The 19936-nt window shown below is 41.9% G+C and overlaps 1 protein-coding gene across 1 annotated transcript in view; it reads left to right on the plus strand.

The window, feature by feature from the left end:
• LOC126267260 (clavesin-2-like) overlaps nucleotides 1-16188 on the plus strand; it is a 72875-nt gene extending 56687 nt beyond the window's left edge. Inside the window, exon 7 of the mRNA XM_049972325.1 lies at nucleotides 12822-16188. Within this exon, the coding sequence (XP_049828282.1) occupies nucleotides 12822-12952 (131 nt within the window). The 3' untranslated portion in view covers nucleotides 12953-16188. The remainder of the gene's footprint in view (nucleotides 1-12821) is intronic.
• Nucleotides 16189-19936: the final 3748 nt, after the last annotated feature.

Genomic DNA, 19936 nt, shown 5'->3' on the forward strand with positions numbered 1-19936 from the left:
TATCATGGACACTAGCAGTCATGAACACTCTGCTCGTGTACGTTACTTACATGTCTGAAGATTTCTCTTAGAAAATTTAGAAAAGGAAATGGACACATTAAATTAGTGAAGTTCGAAGGCAAAAGAAGCAGGACTTCAGGTTGGGTGAACACAGGGTTATAAACACAAATTCAATTAGGTTTAATGCAGGAATAGGATTAATAATGAATAAGAAAATAGGAATAGAGGTAAGTTACGACGAACAGCATAGTGAACGCAGTATTGTAGCCAGGATAGACACGAAGTCCATACCCACCACTGTAGTACATGTTCATATGCCAATTAGCTCTACACATGATGAAGAGATGGAAGAAACGTATGATGAGATAAAGAGATTATTTGGATCGTTAAGAGAGACGAAAATTTAATAGTGTTGGGGGACTAGAATTCTATATTACGAAAAGGAAGAGAAAGTAAAACAGTAGGTGAACGTGTACTGGGGAAAAGAATGAAAGAAGAAACTGCCTGGTAGTGTTTTGCACAGAGCACAGTTCAATCATGACTAACAGTTGGTTTAAGAGTCATGAAAAAAGGTTATGCACTAGGAAGAGACCTGGAGATACACGAAGATTTTGAGATTGATTATGTAATACTAAGACAAAGATTTCGGAACCAGATTTTCAGTTGTAAGACTTTTCCAGCTGTAGATGTGGACTGTGAACTCAATTTATTGGTTCTGAACTGTAGATTAAAACCAAAGAAACTGTAAAAATGTAGCATATTAAGGAGATGGGACCTGCATAAGTTGAAAGAACAAGAGGTTGTTGAGAGTTTCAGAGGGAACATTAGCAGACGATTGACAAGAACAGGGGAAAAGAGTACAATAGAAGACGGTAACTTAAAGAAAAGAAATAGTAAAGGCAGCAGAGGACAGACAAGTAAAAATATTAGACATAATATAAATCCTTGGTTACTGCAGGATATATTGACTTAAACTAATGAAAGGAGAAAATATAAAAATACATTAAACGAAGCAGGCGAAACGGAATGCAAATGTCTAAAAATGGTGATGACAGGAAGTGCACAATTGCTAAGCGCGAATGGCTGGAGGACACATGTAAGGATTTTGAAGTATATTTCAATAGGGGAAAGGTAGATACCGCCTATGGGAAAATTAAAGAAGCCTTTGTGGAAAGGAGAAGCAGCTATATGAATATTAATTTCTCACGTCGGAAACCAGTCTTAAGCAAAGAAGGGAAAGCTGAAAGGCTGAAGGAATATTCAGAGGATTTATACAATTGAGATTTACTTGAATACATTGTTATATAAATGGAAGAGGACGTAGATGAAGATGAGATGCGAGATCCAACAGAGCACTAAAAGACTAAAGTCGAAACAAGGCCCCAGGAGTAGACAACATTCCGTTTGAACCAGCCATGACATTTCCATCTGGTGTTCGAGATGTATGAGACGGGGAAAATACCTCAGACTTCAAGAATAATACAATAATTCGAGCTCCAAGGAAAGCAGGTGCTGACTGGTGTCAATATTACCGACCTATCAGTTTAATAAGTCATAGTTGGAAAATAGTAACACAAGTACTTTATACTTTACAGAAGAATGGCAAAAGTAATAGAAGTCGAGTTCTGCGAAGATCATTTTAGATTCCGGAGAAATGTAGAAACACGTGAAGCGATACTGACCCTACAACTTACTTCAGACAATAGGTTAAGGAAAGGCAAACCTACGTTTATAGCATTTGTAGACTTAGAGAAAGGTTTTTACAACGTTGACTGGAACACTGTCTTTGGAACTATGAAGGTGGCAGGGATAAAATACAGGAAACGAAAGGCTATTTACATCTTGCACAGAAACATGAAGGCAGTTAAAAGATTCGAGGGGTATGAAAGGGAAACAGTGGTGGAGAAGGGAGTGAGACAAGAATGTAGCCTGTCACCCATGTCATTCAACCTGTACACTGAGCAAGCAGTGAAGGAAACAATAGAAAGGTTTGGAATAGGAATTAAGGTTCAGGGAGAAGAAATAAAAACCTCGACTTTGCCGAAAACATTGTAATTCTGACAGAGACAGCAAAGGTCTTGGAAGAGCAGTTTGACGAATGGACATTGTCTTGAAACGAGGATATAAAATGAACACCAACAAAAGCACAACAAGGATCATGCGAATGTAGTAGAATTAGATCATGTGATGCTGAGGGAATTAGATTATAAACGAGACACTTAATGTGGTAGATAAGTTTTGCTATTTGCGCGGAACGATAACAGATGATGGCCGAACTAGAGAGGATGTAAAATGAAGACTGGCAATATTAAGGAAAGCATTTCTGAAGAAAAAAAATTTGTTGGCACCGAGTACAGATTTAAGTGACAGGAAGTGTTTTCTGAAAGTATTTATATGGTTTGTGGCCATGGATGGAAGTGAAAGATAGACTATTAATAATTTAGATAAGAAGGAAATAGAAGCTTATGAAATGTGGTGCTACTGAAGAACGCTGGAGATTAAATGGATCGATCACGTAGCTAATGAAGAGGTACTGAGTAGAATTGTAGGGAAAAGAATTTTGTGGCACAACCTGACCAGACGAAAGGATCGATAGGACACATTCTGAGACGTCGAGAGATCACCAATTTGTATAGGAGAGAAGTGTTGGAGGTTAAATTTGTGGAGGTATACTAAGAGATGGATACAGTAACCAGATTCAAAAGGATGTAGTTTGCAGTAGTTATTCGAAGAAAAAGAGGCTTGCACAGGATACGATAGCTTGGCAAGCTACATCGAACCAGTCTTCGGACTGAAAACCGCAACGAGAACAAAGAACTAACTGCTGCGGTCCACGTGTTGGGAACTCTTCAGCCTGGTCACAAAGTCGATCTACCGTTCTGTACTCTCATTTTCTCCACATTAGGTGACACTGTGGTAGTGTACCGAAGGCTTTCCACAATGGTGGCAGTTGGCATCAACATGATCATCGGTATCTAAGTCTTGAGTCTAGTGGACGAACGTAGCGATTTGCCTTCCACGCGTTGGTACTTGATCTCGAGAGAAGACATTTTCGGTACCTAGTAAGAACATAATAAGCAAGCACAAAACGTGTTCAAAATTTTACGCCAGATTAATGTTAGTGATCTAGGCCCGTTGTAGGCATGTGCATGTGTTCGAATCAAGCTTAATTCATCCGGTGGCCAACTACAGATTGTTGTTACAGCTGTACCTGCGTATACATGACTACTCATTAAGTGCTCGGCAAAGGGTTCATGGAACTACTTTCAGGCTGTTCCACCGCCGTTGCAGCAGCGCGTGGGTTAAGAGAACACTGAAATCGGAGGAGGACGTTGGCGACTAAAATTTCGTGCAGCTTCTCGCAAAGAAATACGCCACCACAACTCATGTAGAGTATACGTTATACTTTCTCCCTTATTTTGTGATAATACAAAACGAGCTGCCCTTCTTCGTACTTTTTCCATATCCTTCATCAATCCTAAATGGTAAGGATCCCATACTGCGCAGCAGTACTGTACGAGAGGCCGGACAAGCGCAGTGTAGGCAATCCCTTTTGTAGCCCTGTTGCATTTTCTCAATGTTCTGCCAATGAAGCGCAGCCTTTGGTTTGCCTTCCTCGCAACATTATCTGTGTTATCTTTCCTATTTAAGCTGTTCGTAATATATTTAATAGGTATTTGGTTGAAGCGACAGTCTTTGGGTTTGTGTGATTTATCGTGGAAGCGTAGTTTAACTAATTTCTTTCAGTACTCATGTGAAAGACCTCATACTTTTAATCACTTAGGGTCAATTGCTACTAGTCGCAACGTGCAGATATCGTGTCTAAATAATTTCACAATTGGTTTTGATGTTCTGATGACTTTACTAGACGGTAAATGATAGCATCATCTGCAAACAACGTATGTAGGGTTGCTCAGATTGTTTCCTAAACCGTTTTTATACGTAAGGAACAGCAGTGGACCTATAACAAAATGGTTCAAATGGCTCTGAGCACTGTGGGACTTAAATTCTGAGGTCATCAGTCCACTAGAACATAGAACTACTTAAACCTAACTAACCAAGGACATCACACACATCCACGCCCGAGGCAGGATTCGAACGTGCGACCGTACCGGTTACGCGGTTCCAAACTGAAGAGCTTAGAACCGCATGCCCACACCGGCCGGCGGACCTATAACACTTCGTTGCGAATCGCCAGATATCAGTTCATTTGACTCGATGCTTTTCCGTCAATTACTACGAACTTTGATCTTTCCAACAAGAAACCCCGAATGCAGTGGCATAACTGAGACGATATTCCACAGGTTCGCAGTTTGATTAGAAGTCGCTTTCAAGGGATATTATCAAAAACCTTTTGAAATTTAGAATTATAGAATGAATTTGAGATCCCCTGTCAACAGCACTCATTATTTCGTCAGAATGTTGTGTTGTGTTCCACAAAAACGATTTATTCCTAACCTTGATGGCCGTGCGTGTCATTAAATCGTTTCCCTCGAGGTAATTCACAATGTTAGAAAACAATATGTGTAACAAAATCCTGCTGAAAATAGATGTCAGTGATATGGATCTGTAATTGGTCGTACCATTCCTACATCTGTAATTGAGTACTGGTATGCACTTGCAACTTTCCAGTCTTTTGGTACGGATCTTTCGCACAGCCAGCGTTTGTATGTGGATCGTAGAGCAATTTCTTCCGCTTAATATACACTACTGGAAATGGAAAACAGAACACATTGACACCGGTCTGTCAGACCCACCATACTTGCTCCGGACACAGCGAGAGGGCTGTACAAGCAATGATCACACGCACGGCACAGCGGACACACCAGGAACCGCGGTGTTGGCCGTCGACTGGCGCTAGCTGCGCAGCATTTGTGCACCGCCGCCGTCAGTGTCAGCCAGTTTGCCGTGGTATACGGAGCTCCATCGCAGTCTTTAACACTGGTAGCAGGCCGCGACAGCGTGGACGTGAACCGTATGTGCAGTTGACGGACTTCGAGCGAGGGCGTATAGTGGGCATGCGGGAGGCCGGGTGGACGTACCGCCGAATTGCTCAACACGTGGGACGTGAGGTCTCCACAGTACATCGCTGTTGTCGCCAGTGGTCGGCGGAAGGTGCACGTGCCCGTCGACCTGGGACCGGACCGCAGCGACGCACGGATGCACGCCAAGACCGTAGGATTCTACGCAGTGCCTTAGGGGACCGAACCGCCATTTCCCAGCAAATTAGGGACACACCGTTAGGCCGTCTTCTGCTCACGCCCCAACATAGTGCAGCCCGCATCCAGTGGTGTCGCGACAGGCGTGAATGGAGGGACGAATGGAGACGTGTCGTCTTCAGCGATGAGAGTCGCTTCTGCCTTGGTGCCAATGATGTCGTATGCGTGTTTGGCGCCGTGCAGGTGAGCGCCACAATCAGGACTGCATACGACCGAGGCACACAGGGCCAACACCCGGCATCAGGGGGTGGGGAGCGATCTCCTACACTGGCCGTACACCTCTGGTGATCGTCGAGGGGACACTGAATAGTGCACGGTTCATCCAAACCGTCATCGAACCCATCGTTCTACCATTCCTACACCGGCAAGGGAACTTGCTGTTCCAACAGGACAATGCACGACCGCATGTATCCCGTGCCACCCAACGTGCTCTAGAAGGTTAAGTCAACTACCCTGGCCAGCAAGAACTCCGGAACTGTCCCCCATTGAGCATGTTTGGGACTGGATGAAGGGTCGTCTCACGCGGTCCGCACGTCCAGCACGAACGCTGGTCCAACTGAGGCGCCAGGTGGAAATGGCATTGCAAGCCGTTCCACAGGACAACATCCAGCATCTCTACGATCGTCTCCATAGGAGAATAGCAGCCTGCATTGCTGCGAAAGGTGGATATACACTGTACTAGTGCCGACATTGTGCATGCTCTGTTGCCTGTGTCTATGTGCCTGTGGTTCCATGAATCCTGCAGGGCTGTCCATAATTCAGCAAGAGTACGAGAGGTGGAGATCTGTTTTGAGCAGCAGGTTACAAGGCATCCCAGATACGCTCAATAATGTTCATGTCTGGGGAGTTTAGTGGCCAACGTAAGTGCTTAATTTCAGAAGATTGTTCCTGGACCCACTCTGCAGCAATCCTTTCTCGTGTGGTATGTCTCATAGTCGTGCTGGAATTGCCCAAGTCAGTCGAATTGCACAATCGACATGAATGGATGAATGCAGATGATCAGACAGGATGCTTACGTGTGTGTCACATGTCAGAGTCGTATCTAGATATACTAGGGGGCCCATATGACTTCAAAGATATATGGGTCGCACTGCACATCCCCCACAACATTACAGAGCATCCACCAGCTTGGACAGTCCCCTGCTGACATGCAGGTCCATGGATTCATGACGATGCCTCCATTCCCGTACACGTCCGTCCATTAGAGACGATTTGAAACGAGACTCGTCCGACCAGGCAACATATTTCCAGTCATAAGCTGTCCAATGTCGGTGTAGACGGGCCCAGGCGAGGCGTAAATCTTTATGTCGTGCAGTCGTCATGATTACACGAGTTCCGAGAACCCACATCGATGCTGTTTTGTTCATTAGTTCGCACGCTGACACTTGTTGATGGCTCAGCACTGAAATCTGCAGCAATTTGCGGAAAGGTTGCACTTTTGCCATGTTGAACGACTGTCTTCACTCGTCATTGGTCCAGTTCTTGCGAGATCTCTGTCCGGTCACAGTGATGTCGAAGATTTGATATTTTACCGGATTCCTCATATTCAGGGTTGTTGTTGTTGTTGTGGTCTTCAGTCCCGAGACTGGTCTGAAACAGCTCTCCATGCTACTCTATCCTGTGCAAGCTTCTTCATCTCCCAGTACCTAATGCTACCAACATCCTTTTGAATCTGTTTAGAGTATTCAGCTCTTAGTCTCCCTCCACACTGCCTTTCAATACCAAATTGATGATCCCTTGAGGCCTCAGAATATTCCCTACCTGCCGATCCTTTCCTCTAGTCAACATGTGCCACAAATTTCTCTTCTCTCCAATTCTATTCAACACATCCTCATTAGTTATGTGATCTACCCAAATAATCTTCAGCATTCTTCTGTAGCACCACATTTCGAAAGCTTCTCTTCTCTTCTTGTCTAAACTATTTATCGTCCACGGTTCACTTCCATACATGGGTACACTCCATACAAATACTTTCAGAAACGACTTCCTGACAGTTAAATCTATGCTCGATGTTTCTCTTCTTCAGTAACGCTTTCCTGGCTAATGCTAGTCCACATTTTATATCCTCTTTATTTCAGCCTTCGTCAGTAATTTTGCTCCTCAAATAGTAAAACTCATTTACTACTTTAAGCATCTCTTTCCCTAACCTAATTTCCGCAGCATCACCCGATTTAATTCGACTACATTCCATTATCCACGTTTTGCTTTTGTTGATGTTTATCTTATATCCTAAATTCCGTTCAGTTGCTCTTCCAGGTCCTTTGCTGTCTCTGACAGAATTACAATGTCATCGGCGAACGTCAAAGTTTTTATTTCTACTCCATGGATTTTCATTCCTACTCCGAAGTTTTCTTTTGTTTCCTTTACTGCTTGCTCAATATACAGACTGAATAACTCCCTTCCCAACCACTGCTTCCCTTTCATGCCCCTCGACTCTTATAACTGCCATCTGCTTTCTGTACAGATCGTAAATAACCTTTCGCTCCCTGTATTTTACCCCTGCTACCTTCAGAATTTGAAAGAGAGTATTCCAGTCAACATTGTCAAAAGCTTTCTCTAGAAACCTAGCTTTGCCTTTCCCTACTCTATTTTGTAAGATAAGTCGTTGGGTCAGTATTGCCTCACGTGATTCAACATTTCTACGGAATCCAAATTGATCTTCCCCGAGATCGGCTTCTACCAGTTTTTCCAATCGTCTGTAAAGAATTCGTGTTAGTATTTTGCAGACTTGGCTTATTAAACTGATGGTTCGGTAATTTTCACGTCTGTCAACACCCGCTTTCTTTGAGATTGGAATTAATATATTCATCTTGAAGTCTGAGGGTATTTCGCCTGTCTCACATGTCTCAATATCGTGCTCACTAGATGTTAGAGTTTTGTTAGGTCTGGCTGTCCCAAGGCTGTCAGTAGTTGTAATGGGATGATGTCTACTCCCGGGGCCTTGTTTCGACTCAGGTCTTTCAGTGACCTGTCAGACTCCTCACGCAGTATCATATCTCCTATTTTATCTTTGTCTACATTCTCTTCCATTTCCATAATATTCTCCTCAAGAACATCGCCCTTGTATGGACCCTATATATACTCCTTCCACCTTTCTGCTTTCTCTTCTTTGCTTAGACTGGGTTTCCAGCTGAGCTCTTGATATTGATGCAATTGTTTCTCTTTTCTCCTTTCCACTAGTGTTCAGGGTAAACTCGTGAAATGGTCGTACGGGAAAGACCCCACTTCATCGCTTCTTCGAAAAATTCGCTCGTTTGCGACTATAACAACACGTAACAAACTCACTTAAACCGTGATAACCTGCCATTGTAGCAGCATTAAACGATCTAACAACTTCGCTAGACACCTGTTGTCTTTCATAGCCGTTGTCAACCATAGCGCCGTATTTTGCCTGTCTACATATCTCTGTATTTGAAATACTCATACCTATATCAGTTTCTTTGGCGCTTCAGTGTATTTGTGAGCTCTGTATTAATACAGAGCTACCATAAACGAGTCATTCGTTTTCAAAGTTCTTTATTTCCCGAATTATTAGATATGTAAATGTGATTGATACATAAACAGAGTCGTGACATGCCCTCCCTCCCCTCAGTGGACGTTACGAGTGTAGTGCTTTTACAAAATGGTTTTTAAACAAGGAAAGAGCTTGTGTGTTTTTACAACATGACTGCGGGAATTCAGAAGGAATTAAGGAAAATAACCACCATGTAAACAGAGGACTCTGAGTTGATATCGACAATTGAGCGGCTTGCCAGGGCAAGCTGTGAACCTGAAACATTGCAGAAACTGTCAGAAAGAACTTGCGACAGCGATTACATTTCAGACCGTAGTGTTTGTAGCTCTTCCAACAGTTAAAACCGGAATATTACGACCAGCGCCTTCAGTTTTTCGTTACACTGCAGGATGAACATTCCACCTCCGACCTGATTTTCAGCGACTAAGTAGCTTTCCCTGTATCTGGAAAGGTTAATCACCACAGTGCGAGAATTTGTGTGGCACTTAGAATCCTCGTGAAACTGCGGCAAATGGGCGAAATTCGCCGAAGCTGTGTGGATGCTTTTTTCCTTTGTGAAAAGACTGTTACAGGTACGGCTTACCTTGGTATGTTACAGTTCTTGTTGTTGTTCCCACAAAAGACTACTGACTCCGGAAGTCTTACCTTCCAAGACGTAACATCCACTTGCATCCAAGTCCGAAGCAAACTACGCATCGTCATTCAGAATATGCAGGCAACGCAATATCTTATTTATCTGCCGGTACCGGGCAAGCGACTTTCAAGTAAAATGTTTCACCTATACAGGAATATACATGATGAGTACAGGTTGTAGACACGTCCTTGACGACAAATAAAAGTTTAGATTTGTCCTCGAGCCGTGCTCTGGTAGCCATACAGTAAGGCGACCGATAGCGACAAATGGGAAATCTGAGTTCGAGTCCCAAGCCGGCACGAATTTTCCTGTCGACATTCCATTCAGCAACTGCGAAAACATTTAATGGTGAAGATGAAGTGCCTCTGTTCTCTTCCCCCCCCCCCCCCCCCCTTACCCAAATCGTGTGACCTTCCTCCTTAGGCCTTTTTCCATTGGGGTGTATTAAGGATCGTGTTTACGAACATCACGCCTCCCGTTACTGCCTAGAAACTAGTGCAGCTCAGAGAAAGCATCAATGCCGCTGTGTTGACCATTGACAATGTATTGCTACATAATCTATGGAATGAATTTGGCTACCGTTTGGAGGTGTGGCGTGTGACCAGAGGGGTACTCATCAAATATTTTGTAAGTATAAAATGGAAACTTGGTGAGTTTACTGCTCAATTCACGCTTCGATCCTATATGTAAACGTAATACTTTGAACGATATACAGAGTCTTGAAACAAATGAATTATTATAGTAGCTCTTTACAAGAGCATGACATTCGCGTTCTTCTTTCTTCAGAAATTTTCTGAAATGTTCCACATTTTCAGCTTATGAGGAAGAAGCCCTATAAAAACGTCTAATAATCATACTGGATTAATCATTAACACGTCTACACATTCGGTATAATTTACGGCTATAAGCACATCTCTAACGTCGTTGATACTTGCATCAAATGTTCTAAGCGGAATTTAAAATTGTGTAGTATTCATATCTAGTTTTAGCTAGTTTTCTGTTCGTAACACATTGTGTTCAGTAATACAGTTTACAGGCGAGATTAATTCTGGGATCTATCCATGGACACTTCTGCAGTTAAGTAATATTATATCTTTATTTTCATTCTCCGGTCTGCTATGGCAAATGCTACTCTGCGCAATTAATGAGATAATATTAACCCTCAACAAATAAATTATAATAAGTGTAAAGGGGTTTGTCTATTCTAAAAAAACCTACGTATGGACAGCCACATCTGGTGGGCTAACATTCTATTTGGACAGTAGAACTCAATACATTCTTTAAATTCTGTGTATTGAGATCTGTTGTTCATTTCGTGTTTTTAATGGTACGCCGAGTAATATGAGACATAATGTGCCGTATGCATACACACAGGCACACGCAAACACTGTAAAGTACTATCTGCAATTGCCTGATGCTTAGTAACAATCGATTTTGGCGGCAATAATAAATACTCGTAATGTCTGATATTAGTGCGATATCATATGCGACAAAAACTGTACTACTTACCGTATTTGTGGAACTGTATAAAGGCAAAGACAAAGGAAATTCGTTTGCTATGTAAAGGTGAATTAACATTGGTAACTTTCTAAAAATTGCACAAACATGCTACTTTAAGGTAGTTTCTAATAATTAAACAATCCACATGTGTCTCTCTATTAAGTATACTATGATCTTATCATATCTCATGTTCAATTAGGACTTAATACCACATGTTATGACTGAAATTTACTAAATTCATCCATTTCAATTAATTAGTGTAGAAACAAACTGTAATGCTAACGGCATATACCCTTAATCATAGAATATAATATTTAAGATATTTTGCTAGATATGGACTGAAACTTAAAGAAGAAGAGTTCTTCCAGTTTGAGAATCGCAAGCAGTTTTAGATCAAAGAAAAGTTCACACTTTGAAAAAAAATTATCAAATATCGAATTTAATGATTGTAATCTGGCTACTCTGTTTCCTTTCGATCTTTTGCTATATGCACATAAAAGCTTTTGACAATGTTAACTGGAATACTCTCTTTCAAATTCTGAAGGTGGCAGGGGTCAAATACAGGGAGCGTAAGGCTATTTACAATTTGTACTGAAACCAGATGTCAGTTACAAGAGTCGAGGGACATGAAAGGGAAGCAGTGGTTGGGAAGGGACTGAGATAGGTTTGTAGCCTCTCCCCGATGTTATTCAATCTGTATATTGATCAAGCAGTAAAGGAAACAAACGAAGAATTCGGAGTAGGTATTAAAATTCATGGAGAAGAAATAAAAACATTGAGGTTCGCCGATGACATTGTAATTCTGTCAGAGAGAGCAAAGGACTTGGAAGAGCAGTTGAACGGAATGGACAGTGTCTTGAAAGGAGGATATAAGATGAACATCAACAAAAGCAAAACGAGGATAACGGAATGTAGTCGAATTGAATCGGGTGATGCTGAGGGAATTAGATTAGGAAATGAGACACTGAAAGTAGTAGTTGTGCTATTTTGGGAGAAAAATAACTGATGATAGTCGAAGTAGAGAGGATATAAAATGTACACTGGCAATGGCAAGAGAAGCGTTTCTGAAGAAGAGAAATTTGTTAACATCGAGTATAGATGTAAGTGTCAGGAAGTCGTTTCTGAAAGTATTTGTATGGAGTGTATCCATGCATCGAAGTGAAACATGGATGATAAATAGTTTGGACAAGAAGAGAATAGAAACTTTAGAAATGTGGTGCTTCAGAAGAATGCTGAAGATTAGATGGGTAGATCACGTAACTAATGAGGATGTACTGAGTAGTATTGGGGAGACAAGGAGTTTGTGGCCAGTTGGTAGGACATGTTCTGAGGCATCAAGGGATCACAAATTTAGTATTGGAGTGCAGCGTGTAGGGTAAAAATCGTAGAGGGAGACCTAGAGATGAATACACTAAGCAGATTCAGAAGGATGTAGGATGCAGTAAGTACTGGGAGAGGAAGAAGCTTGCACAGGATAGGGTAGCATGGAAAGCTGCATCAAACTAGTCTCAGGACTGAATACCACAACAACAACATTATATATTCTGCAGTCAGACCCCAAGATATGGTAGGACCAACGTCCTGCTATTTCATAGTCAGCCTGTAGCGGCGTTGAACGCCAGTGTGGAGGGACAAACAGCTCTCGCAGTTGTTAATGATCTCAGCGGCCTCTTCATCAAACAGTTCCAGAGTTCTCCTACTACTAAAACCTTAACCTCAACTTCCCTGCCTGGCAGTCGTACAAAAACCGACTAACATTTTCTTTAATAAATTTAAACTTAATTTTCCACTGCAGTTATGTCTCTGAGCCTGTTTGCGATGAAATGTTGATTCGCAGGTAACCTACGTATGTCGGAATACCTCATAGTTGTCCAGGAATTTTGTTACGCTGAAACGCTGCTCAGGACTCAGCCGGTGTTCGGATGCTAAGCCACCGCCTGCCGCATTGTTACAGAGCTGAGTCTGGCGACAATGGCCGGCATCAGGGACTGGCTGGTCCGCCAGGACGAGATGGTGTCGGACGAGAGCAGGCGGCCTCGCAGACAGCCAGGGTTCTCTCTGCTCAGGAAGCTCGACGTCGACTGATGGCGCGCCTGCACTGCCAGCAGCACATCGCATCCCGTCCGTCACCAGCTGAGAGCGACGGCCGCTGGAACACACTGACACGTACGCTAGCTGGAGACTGCTCAGATTTTGGGAGTTTGACTGCTAAGGATCTTACGGTTTCTAGGAAAATAATATTCTCTGCAGTGACACTAATGAACATGGCGTTATCCACATCTGTTCTGAATTAGTCTCACAAATTCAGGTCACCGTTGATCTGTAGGCAGTACTAGCTGGAATCAGCTGCTTCATCCATCCCTCAGGATTTAAGATTCTCGTAGTGACCTCACTATAATTGCTTAACCAAAATGCTGTCGATATCCGTCGCAAATGTGATCTAATCCAACATTGTGCCCTTTCGATTGTGAGCCTGATGCCGACAGAACGTTACACTTTATGAACAGCTATAGAATTCACACTCCAGCTACTGTCATAATTAATGTCGAAACAGTCGTTGCCTCTGTTTGACCTGTCAAGTAGAAATTCCCTTCCTACATTTAGTAGTGCAAAACTTAACGGACGCAAGTAACTTTCGCGTTGTCACTGCCAGTTAACATAGCTCAATGAAAGCTGGACCGTACATAGAAAGAACTGCTACAGTATTATACAGAATATATTCCTGATATTGCCAGTCTTGGGGTGAATTGCAGAGTATGAAAACTGAAGAAAATTTCACAAACCAAGAGCGTAAAAAAAGCGTTCTTTAGGATGACACGTTTCGATAGTAATCATCGCGTCTTCTGGTTTGAAATTTTTACAACATATTGTCCATTTTCGATAGCAGCACATAAGGACAAATATTGTAAAAATTTTAAAGGATAAGATCCTTTGATGACAGCATAGAACTGTCTAAACTGGTAATCCAACAAAGTACTTTTTTACGATCTTGGCTTGTGAAGTTTTCTTCAGTTATCGTACTCACTAGAAGATAACTGGGAGAAATACGGCGTGAGACGAACAGAAATGGCACTTTTATTCATAGACAATAATTTCACTGTAGTCTCTCACCAATCACATTACACAGGAAGCGTTGCAGTCGGTGATGATCACACCTCTGGGGGAAGCTGGGTGGTACCCACGCCGACATAAATCCTGCCAATGATTACAACGAAGCTTGCACGCGACATGGCTGATTTCACAGGTGGCCTGGAATAGCATGTGCTGGGTTGATGCATCATGCAAGTCTTGCTCCTTGGGCTTCCAATGGGATATGGAAGTGGCACTCCAAATCACAGTCCCCTGCCACAGTATGAATGTTCACCGCCGAACTGTGGAAAACAACGAAGTGGACCACTCTGTGGCACCATATGCTGCTGAACGTAACAGGCTTCTTTACAATGGCTGCTTCAGAACGCGGGCCACATTGGTGTACCCCTCCACCACCAGGGTTTTTTTAAACGCGATGATGGGTATTATCCCTAAAACTCATTCTCACGAAACTAACCCGGCCCCAATCTATAATAACCTTCTGTAGTTTCCACCCTCTCTGTCCTACCACCTCCTCCCTGTCACGACTGTGTGCCACTTTCTTCCAATGCAACTACCAGTCTTTTCCTCTGTCTGCTCCTCTCCTTTTCCGCTCCCTATGTCACCCTCCCCTCCCGCAGACCCTCCTGACCCCGTGCCTGCTCCACCAACTGCACTCTTCTCTCCCTCCACCTGTACTCTGCTACCCCTCCCCCTTCCGTGCTTTCGTTCAGTGTAGTAGTTGTAGTCTGATCAGAGCGGCTGGAGATAGTGGTCATGTGTGCATGAGGTGTGATTGCTTGTGTGAATGTGTATATTCCTTTCTTTTCTGAAGAAGGCTTTGGCCGAAAGCTTAGTGTAACAGTCTTCCCATTGCGCCTGTCTGCAACTCTGTGTGTCATCGTTACTGTGAGTTTCAATCTAGCCCTTTTGTATGCTATAATTTCCAATTTAAGTCCACTGTAATCTCACAACCTGAATGGAAGCAAGAGACAGGGGAAAAATGAGGAAATATCATCCAGTGGCGTTTTATTGATTGTGTGGTGTGTGAATCGTACCGCTGCATCTCATTGATTGTGGGTTTGCACAATAACGCTTGTGTTGTATGTAAGAAGATATTTTGGCATCATTTACAGTGTTGTGCTGATTTTCAAGCATTCATTATCCAGTGATGAAATAGGTCGTATGTGAAGTTTAGCATTTTTGTATGGTGTATTTTCATAGTACTGTGCAACTCCAGAATCAATGCGATGCAGCATCCTCAGCCCCAGAACACTACAACTCATAATGTCACTAGACATGGAGAAAGAAGCGCCAGTATAAAACTAACAGACTGATAATCCATCGTAAATTAATATAAATAAGTGGAGGAGATGCAAATTCTGTTGTGGAAACTATTTTCTACATTCATAATGAGACAGTTTTAGTTATAATAGCTGATCAAGTGTATTTAATCATATTACACAAACCTGGCTGTGTAAACATATGCTCGAAGGGATTCAGGAATTATACTTTTACCATTCCAGAATGTGACTTGTAAGTACTGCATCTCTTTCCAGTCAGTACACGCTTTAGTTTATTAATGTATTATATACCTATTACGTTTTAGAACAGTTAGTTTAATTCTGAAGACGACGCTCATAGTAGCATCGAAACCTGGTCAATGTTGACTCAATATTTGTGACCGAAGGCTTATTTGTTCTAATATAATTCTGATACTGTAACTGAACCTTAGCAGCTATGTTCAAAGTTTTATGATAACAATTAATCTTGTTAAGTTTATATACTTTTAGTGTTATAATCCCTTACACTGCCTCTCCATCCCTGAATAGTGAATGCAGCATATTGGCTTACACTGTATGTCACGAATATGAGCCATGCATTTGTGAACATACAATATATATACATGATAGTAGAGGTTCATATTAGATACGAACATTGCAAACATTCAGTCTATTGTATCAATAATTCACATCAAATAATTCTTTTCTCCAAAGAACGAAGTATTGCATAACCAAAATTTAATTCCAGCGAACTGAAGAAAATTCTTCTTACACTTCTAAACTGAACGACAGACAACCCACATCTATATCATGTCATTATTTCCACAGCTTAGTGAAGCAATTCTATAATTGTCTGATTAGCTATGTCTTGTAAGTGTAAATGTTTTGGATACTTAAACACAAAAGTAGAGTTATGTTGCGATTAAAAATATTAACTGCTGTGATTTATATTTTACTTGTTGTTGGACTGCTACAGCAAAATGTATTACGTAATGATTTGTCTTTGATGAATTATATTGTTCTTGTTTAAAAAACTTCTGGAATTTCATTTTATATTCGATTCATGTGATTTAGTTTTGGAACTTGTTTAATGAAAGGTACTGTTTTGATGTTATTCCGACAACAATATAAAGAAGAATATTATGAAAGATGTGGATGAATTTCGCCACTTCAAAGCTGAGTGGAGTGAATTAGTCACATGTAGCCTCTAGGCCAGTGGCGTTTAAATAGATCTTACTCCTAGACACAAACTGACCCAAAAAATTAGAGGGATATTTCAGGATGAAACATATCATACTTCTAAGGAATTATACTATACCAGACCTGGATAAGACAGCCCACAAACAACACCAAAAACGTTAATAGGTACTCTATAATAAGCTAAAGGGGACAGCAAAAGAATGACTCTAACATGTGAATATGTACATACAATGTGAAGACCAAAAGAAAACAGAAACTGTATGTGGCACATTTTCTTAGTTTCAATAACAAAACATGGATTCATACAAAACAGTAATTAACATCCTAAACTGTGATGGGCAGCTCAATGCAAATGCCCTCAAATAATAGGAACAATAGGGAGGAACCATGAAACTAAGACTGACATTTATTTGGAACGTCCATGAGTCATATAAGATCAAGAGTGATGCCTCACATTTTATCGTAAAGTAAATGAGACAGTCGCAGGGCCAAAACAATGCGCGGGATATAATTCAACACTATATCTGAAACTGTAAAAGATAGTCACTTCATAAAAGTTCTGTATCTGCTAAAGATGGATATCACACACGAGGTTATATCAATAGATTAGCATGTGTTGGTTGCTTTCTTTTATTCCACCATAATATACTTTGTGTACAAATATTACTAAAAGTAATTGCTAAAAGCATGTAACTGTTAATAAACATTCGATAAACTACTGCATTACAGTTAGTTACCTATTGGCAATTATAAGAGTCACTATCTGGCCGCGGTGGTCTCGCGGTTCTAGGCGCGCAGTCCGGAACCGTGCGACTGGTACGGTCGCAGGCTCGAATCCTACCTCGGGCATGGATGTGTGTGATGTCCTTAGGTTAGTTAGGTTTAAGTAGTTCTAAGTTCTAGGGGACTGATGACCACAGCAGTTGAGTCCCATAGTGCTCAGAGCCATTTGAACTATCTGAAATAGAAAACGAATACGGGCTTCTCTCTGAGTAAAACTGATTTGCCTGCTTTTCAGAGAATACGTTTTTCATCAGACATCTGATCAGTAAATTATACATATTGATAAATTTTGAAAACTGAAAAAGTTATTTTGATTATTAACAATTTGCTCCTGTTCACTGGCATTGTGTAGAATTCAATTAATGTGTGGGTGTTGGAGAAAACAATTCCTTTATTCCCACATTTATTTAGCAAGAACTTAACACTACACACATGAATGAATTGTGTAGACATGAACAGCACGGAATAACTAACAAAAGCTAAGTCAAAGAATAACTATATCACTGCAGGTAAATTAGCTCTTCACGGAATGTTTATGAAGTACTGTACACTTGTAAGGATTGATTGTCAGAAATAGGTTACTACATGCCTCCCCCTTTAATGTTGACGATACCGCAGATTAAATTTCACACTCCTTCCAGCTCTTGTAACTACTTCTTTCTTGAAACCGGACGGTGCGTCACGTGTGTCAGTCGTTGTGTGAGGGAGTGGTGTAGTAGTCCTCGACGTCGTTCTTGGTGTTCCAGTGACTGGTGTTCGCTGAGCGTTGTGGTGTTCATGGGGTACAGGAACACATCTTGTAGCTTCTCCTGTCTTCTCTGGTTTGTGTTCAGCGGTAGCTGTGGTGTCTGTTGCGTCCAGGAATGCATGCTTGATACGGTCCACTGCAACTGTGGTGGGTGTACCGTTAATCAATTATGCGGAAAGTATTGGTACCCCTACTGACTACCAGATACGAACCGTCATATGGTGGCTGCAGTGATTTACGCACAGTATCATTGAATACGAATACATTCGTGCACTTGTCTAGCTCCTCAAAAACGAACGAGTGTCTTCCAAACTGGTTTCTAGGCATTGTTGATCTCAATTGGCGTATATGCTCTCTTAATCTTGTGTCGAATTCTGAGGCTGTGATTGTATCATCTTCAATGCTGTGCAGAAATTCTCCAGGTAGGCGTAACGTTTGTCCACACACCAGTTCTGCTACTGTTGCTTTCAGATCACTTTTGAATGACGTTCGTAGACCCAAAAGTTCGATAGGTAGTGTCTCTGTCCAATTCGGTGCTGCGTGACATCTCAGTGCTGCCTTTAACTGTTGATGAAGACGCTCAACCATGCCATTTGATGCGGGATGGTATGCCATGGTGCGTATGCGTTTCGTACCTAATAACGTAGCCAATGCTTTGAAAACGAAGGCTTCAAATTGTCGTCCTTGATAAGCTGTAATTCTCAGTGGAACTCCATACCGGGAAATCCAACCAGGAAACAATGTTGTAGCTGTAGTTTCTACAGTGATGTCCTTCATTGGCAATGCCTCAGGCCACCTAGCAAATCTGTCAATCACCATGAGGTAATAACTGTAGCCTTCCGATGTCGAGAGTGGGTCGATGATGTCAACATGCACATGGTCAAAACGCTGATTTGATGGAAGAAATGTGCCTAATGGTGCCCTGATGTTCTGTGTAATTTTATTCCTCTGGCACGCCAAGCATTGCTTCACAAATGTTTCACAGCCTGTGTGAATATATGGCCATACAAATTTTGGTTTGACCAATCTGAGTGTGGCTCTTACTTCTGGGTGTGACAGAGTGTGCATTGATGCAATTGCCTGTGTTCTGAATTGCTGTGGGACAAATGGACGTATCTTTCCTCTTGCTGCGTCACAGTACAACTCAGTGCTTGCTTCAGGAAATGTCACAAGCTGTAGCTTCAATCTTTCTCTTGTTGCAATAGATCACGCAATTCATTATCACATTGTTGATCATGCGCGATGGCGTCGTAATCAACGGCCAAGTCACTAGTTCCACCTGTGCGATATCATCTGCTACTGTGGACACTGCTTCTACGCGAGAAAGTTCATCAGCTGGAACATCCCTTCCACATACACAATGCTGGTCATGAACTGGCTGATATAACCTAATTGTCGCTGCCGTGTGGGCAATGCTTTCTCTGGCTTTACCTTCAAAGCACAGGTAAGCGGTTTATGATCCGTGTGAATCGTGAACTGTCGCCCTTCTAATGCGTACAGTTCACGGTCATATGTTGCCAAACGTTGCTGAGATGGTGACAACTTATGACTATACAATGTAATGGGTTACCATAACTGATCAATTCGTTGCTGAAGTATGGCACCAATGGCAGTGGACGAAGCATTAACCATAAGAACGGGTGGAGCATGCGTGACCGGGTGTGATAATTGTGCGGCCTCTGCTATAGCTTTTATCACCAAATGTGGGTGTTGGAGAAAACAATTCCTTTATTCCCACACATATTTAGCAATAACTTAACACTACACACATGAATGAATTGTGTAGACATGAACAGCACGGAATAACTAACAAAAGCTAAGTCAAGGAATAACTATATCACTGCACGTAAATTAACACTTCACGGAATGTTTGTGAAGCACTGTACACTTGTAGGGATCGATTGTCAGAAATAGGTCACTACAAAAGTTTGCATTGTCTGAAACTCGTCAAGACATAAATATCTTAATTAAAAATTTTGTTTCAAG

Source organism: Schistocerca gregaria, chromosome 4, assembly GCF_023897955.1.
Source record: "Schistocerca gregaria isolate iqSchGreg1 chromosome 4, iqSchGreg1.2, whole genome shotgun sequence".
NCBI lineage: Eukaryota > Metazoa > Arthropoda > Insecta > Orthoptera > Acrididae > Schistocerca > Schistocerca gregaria.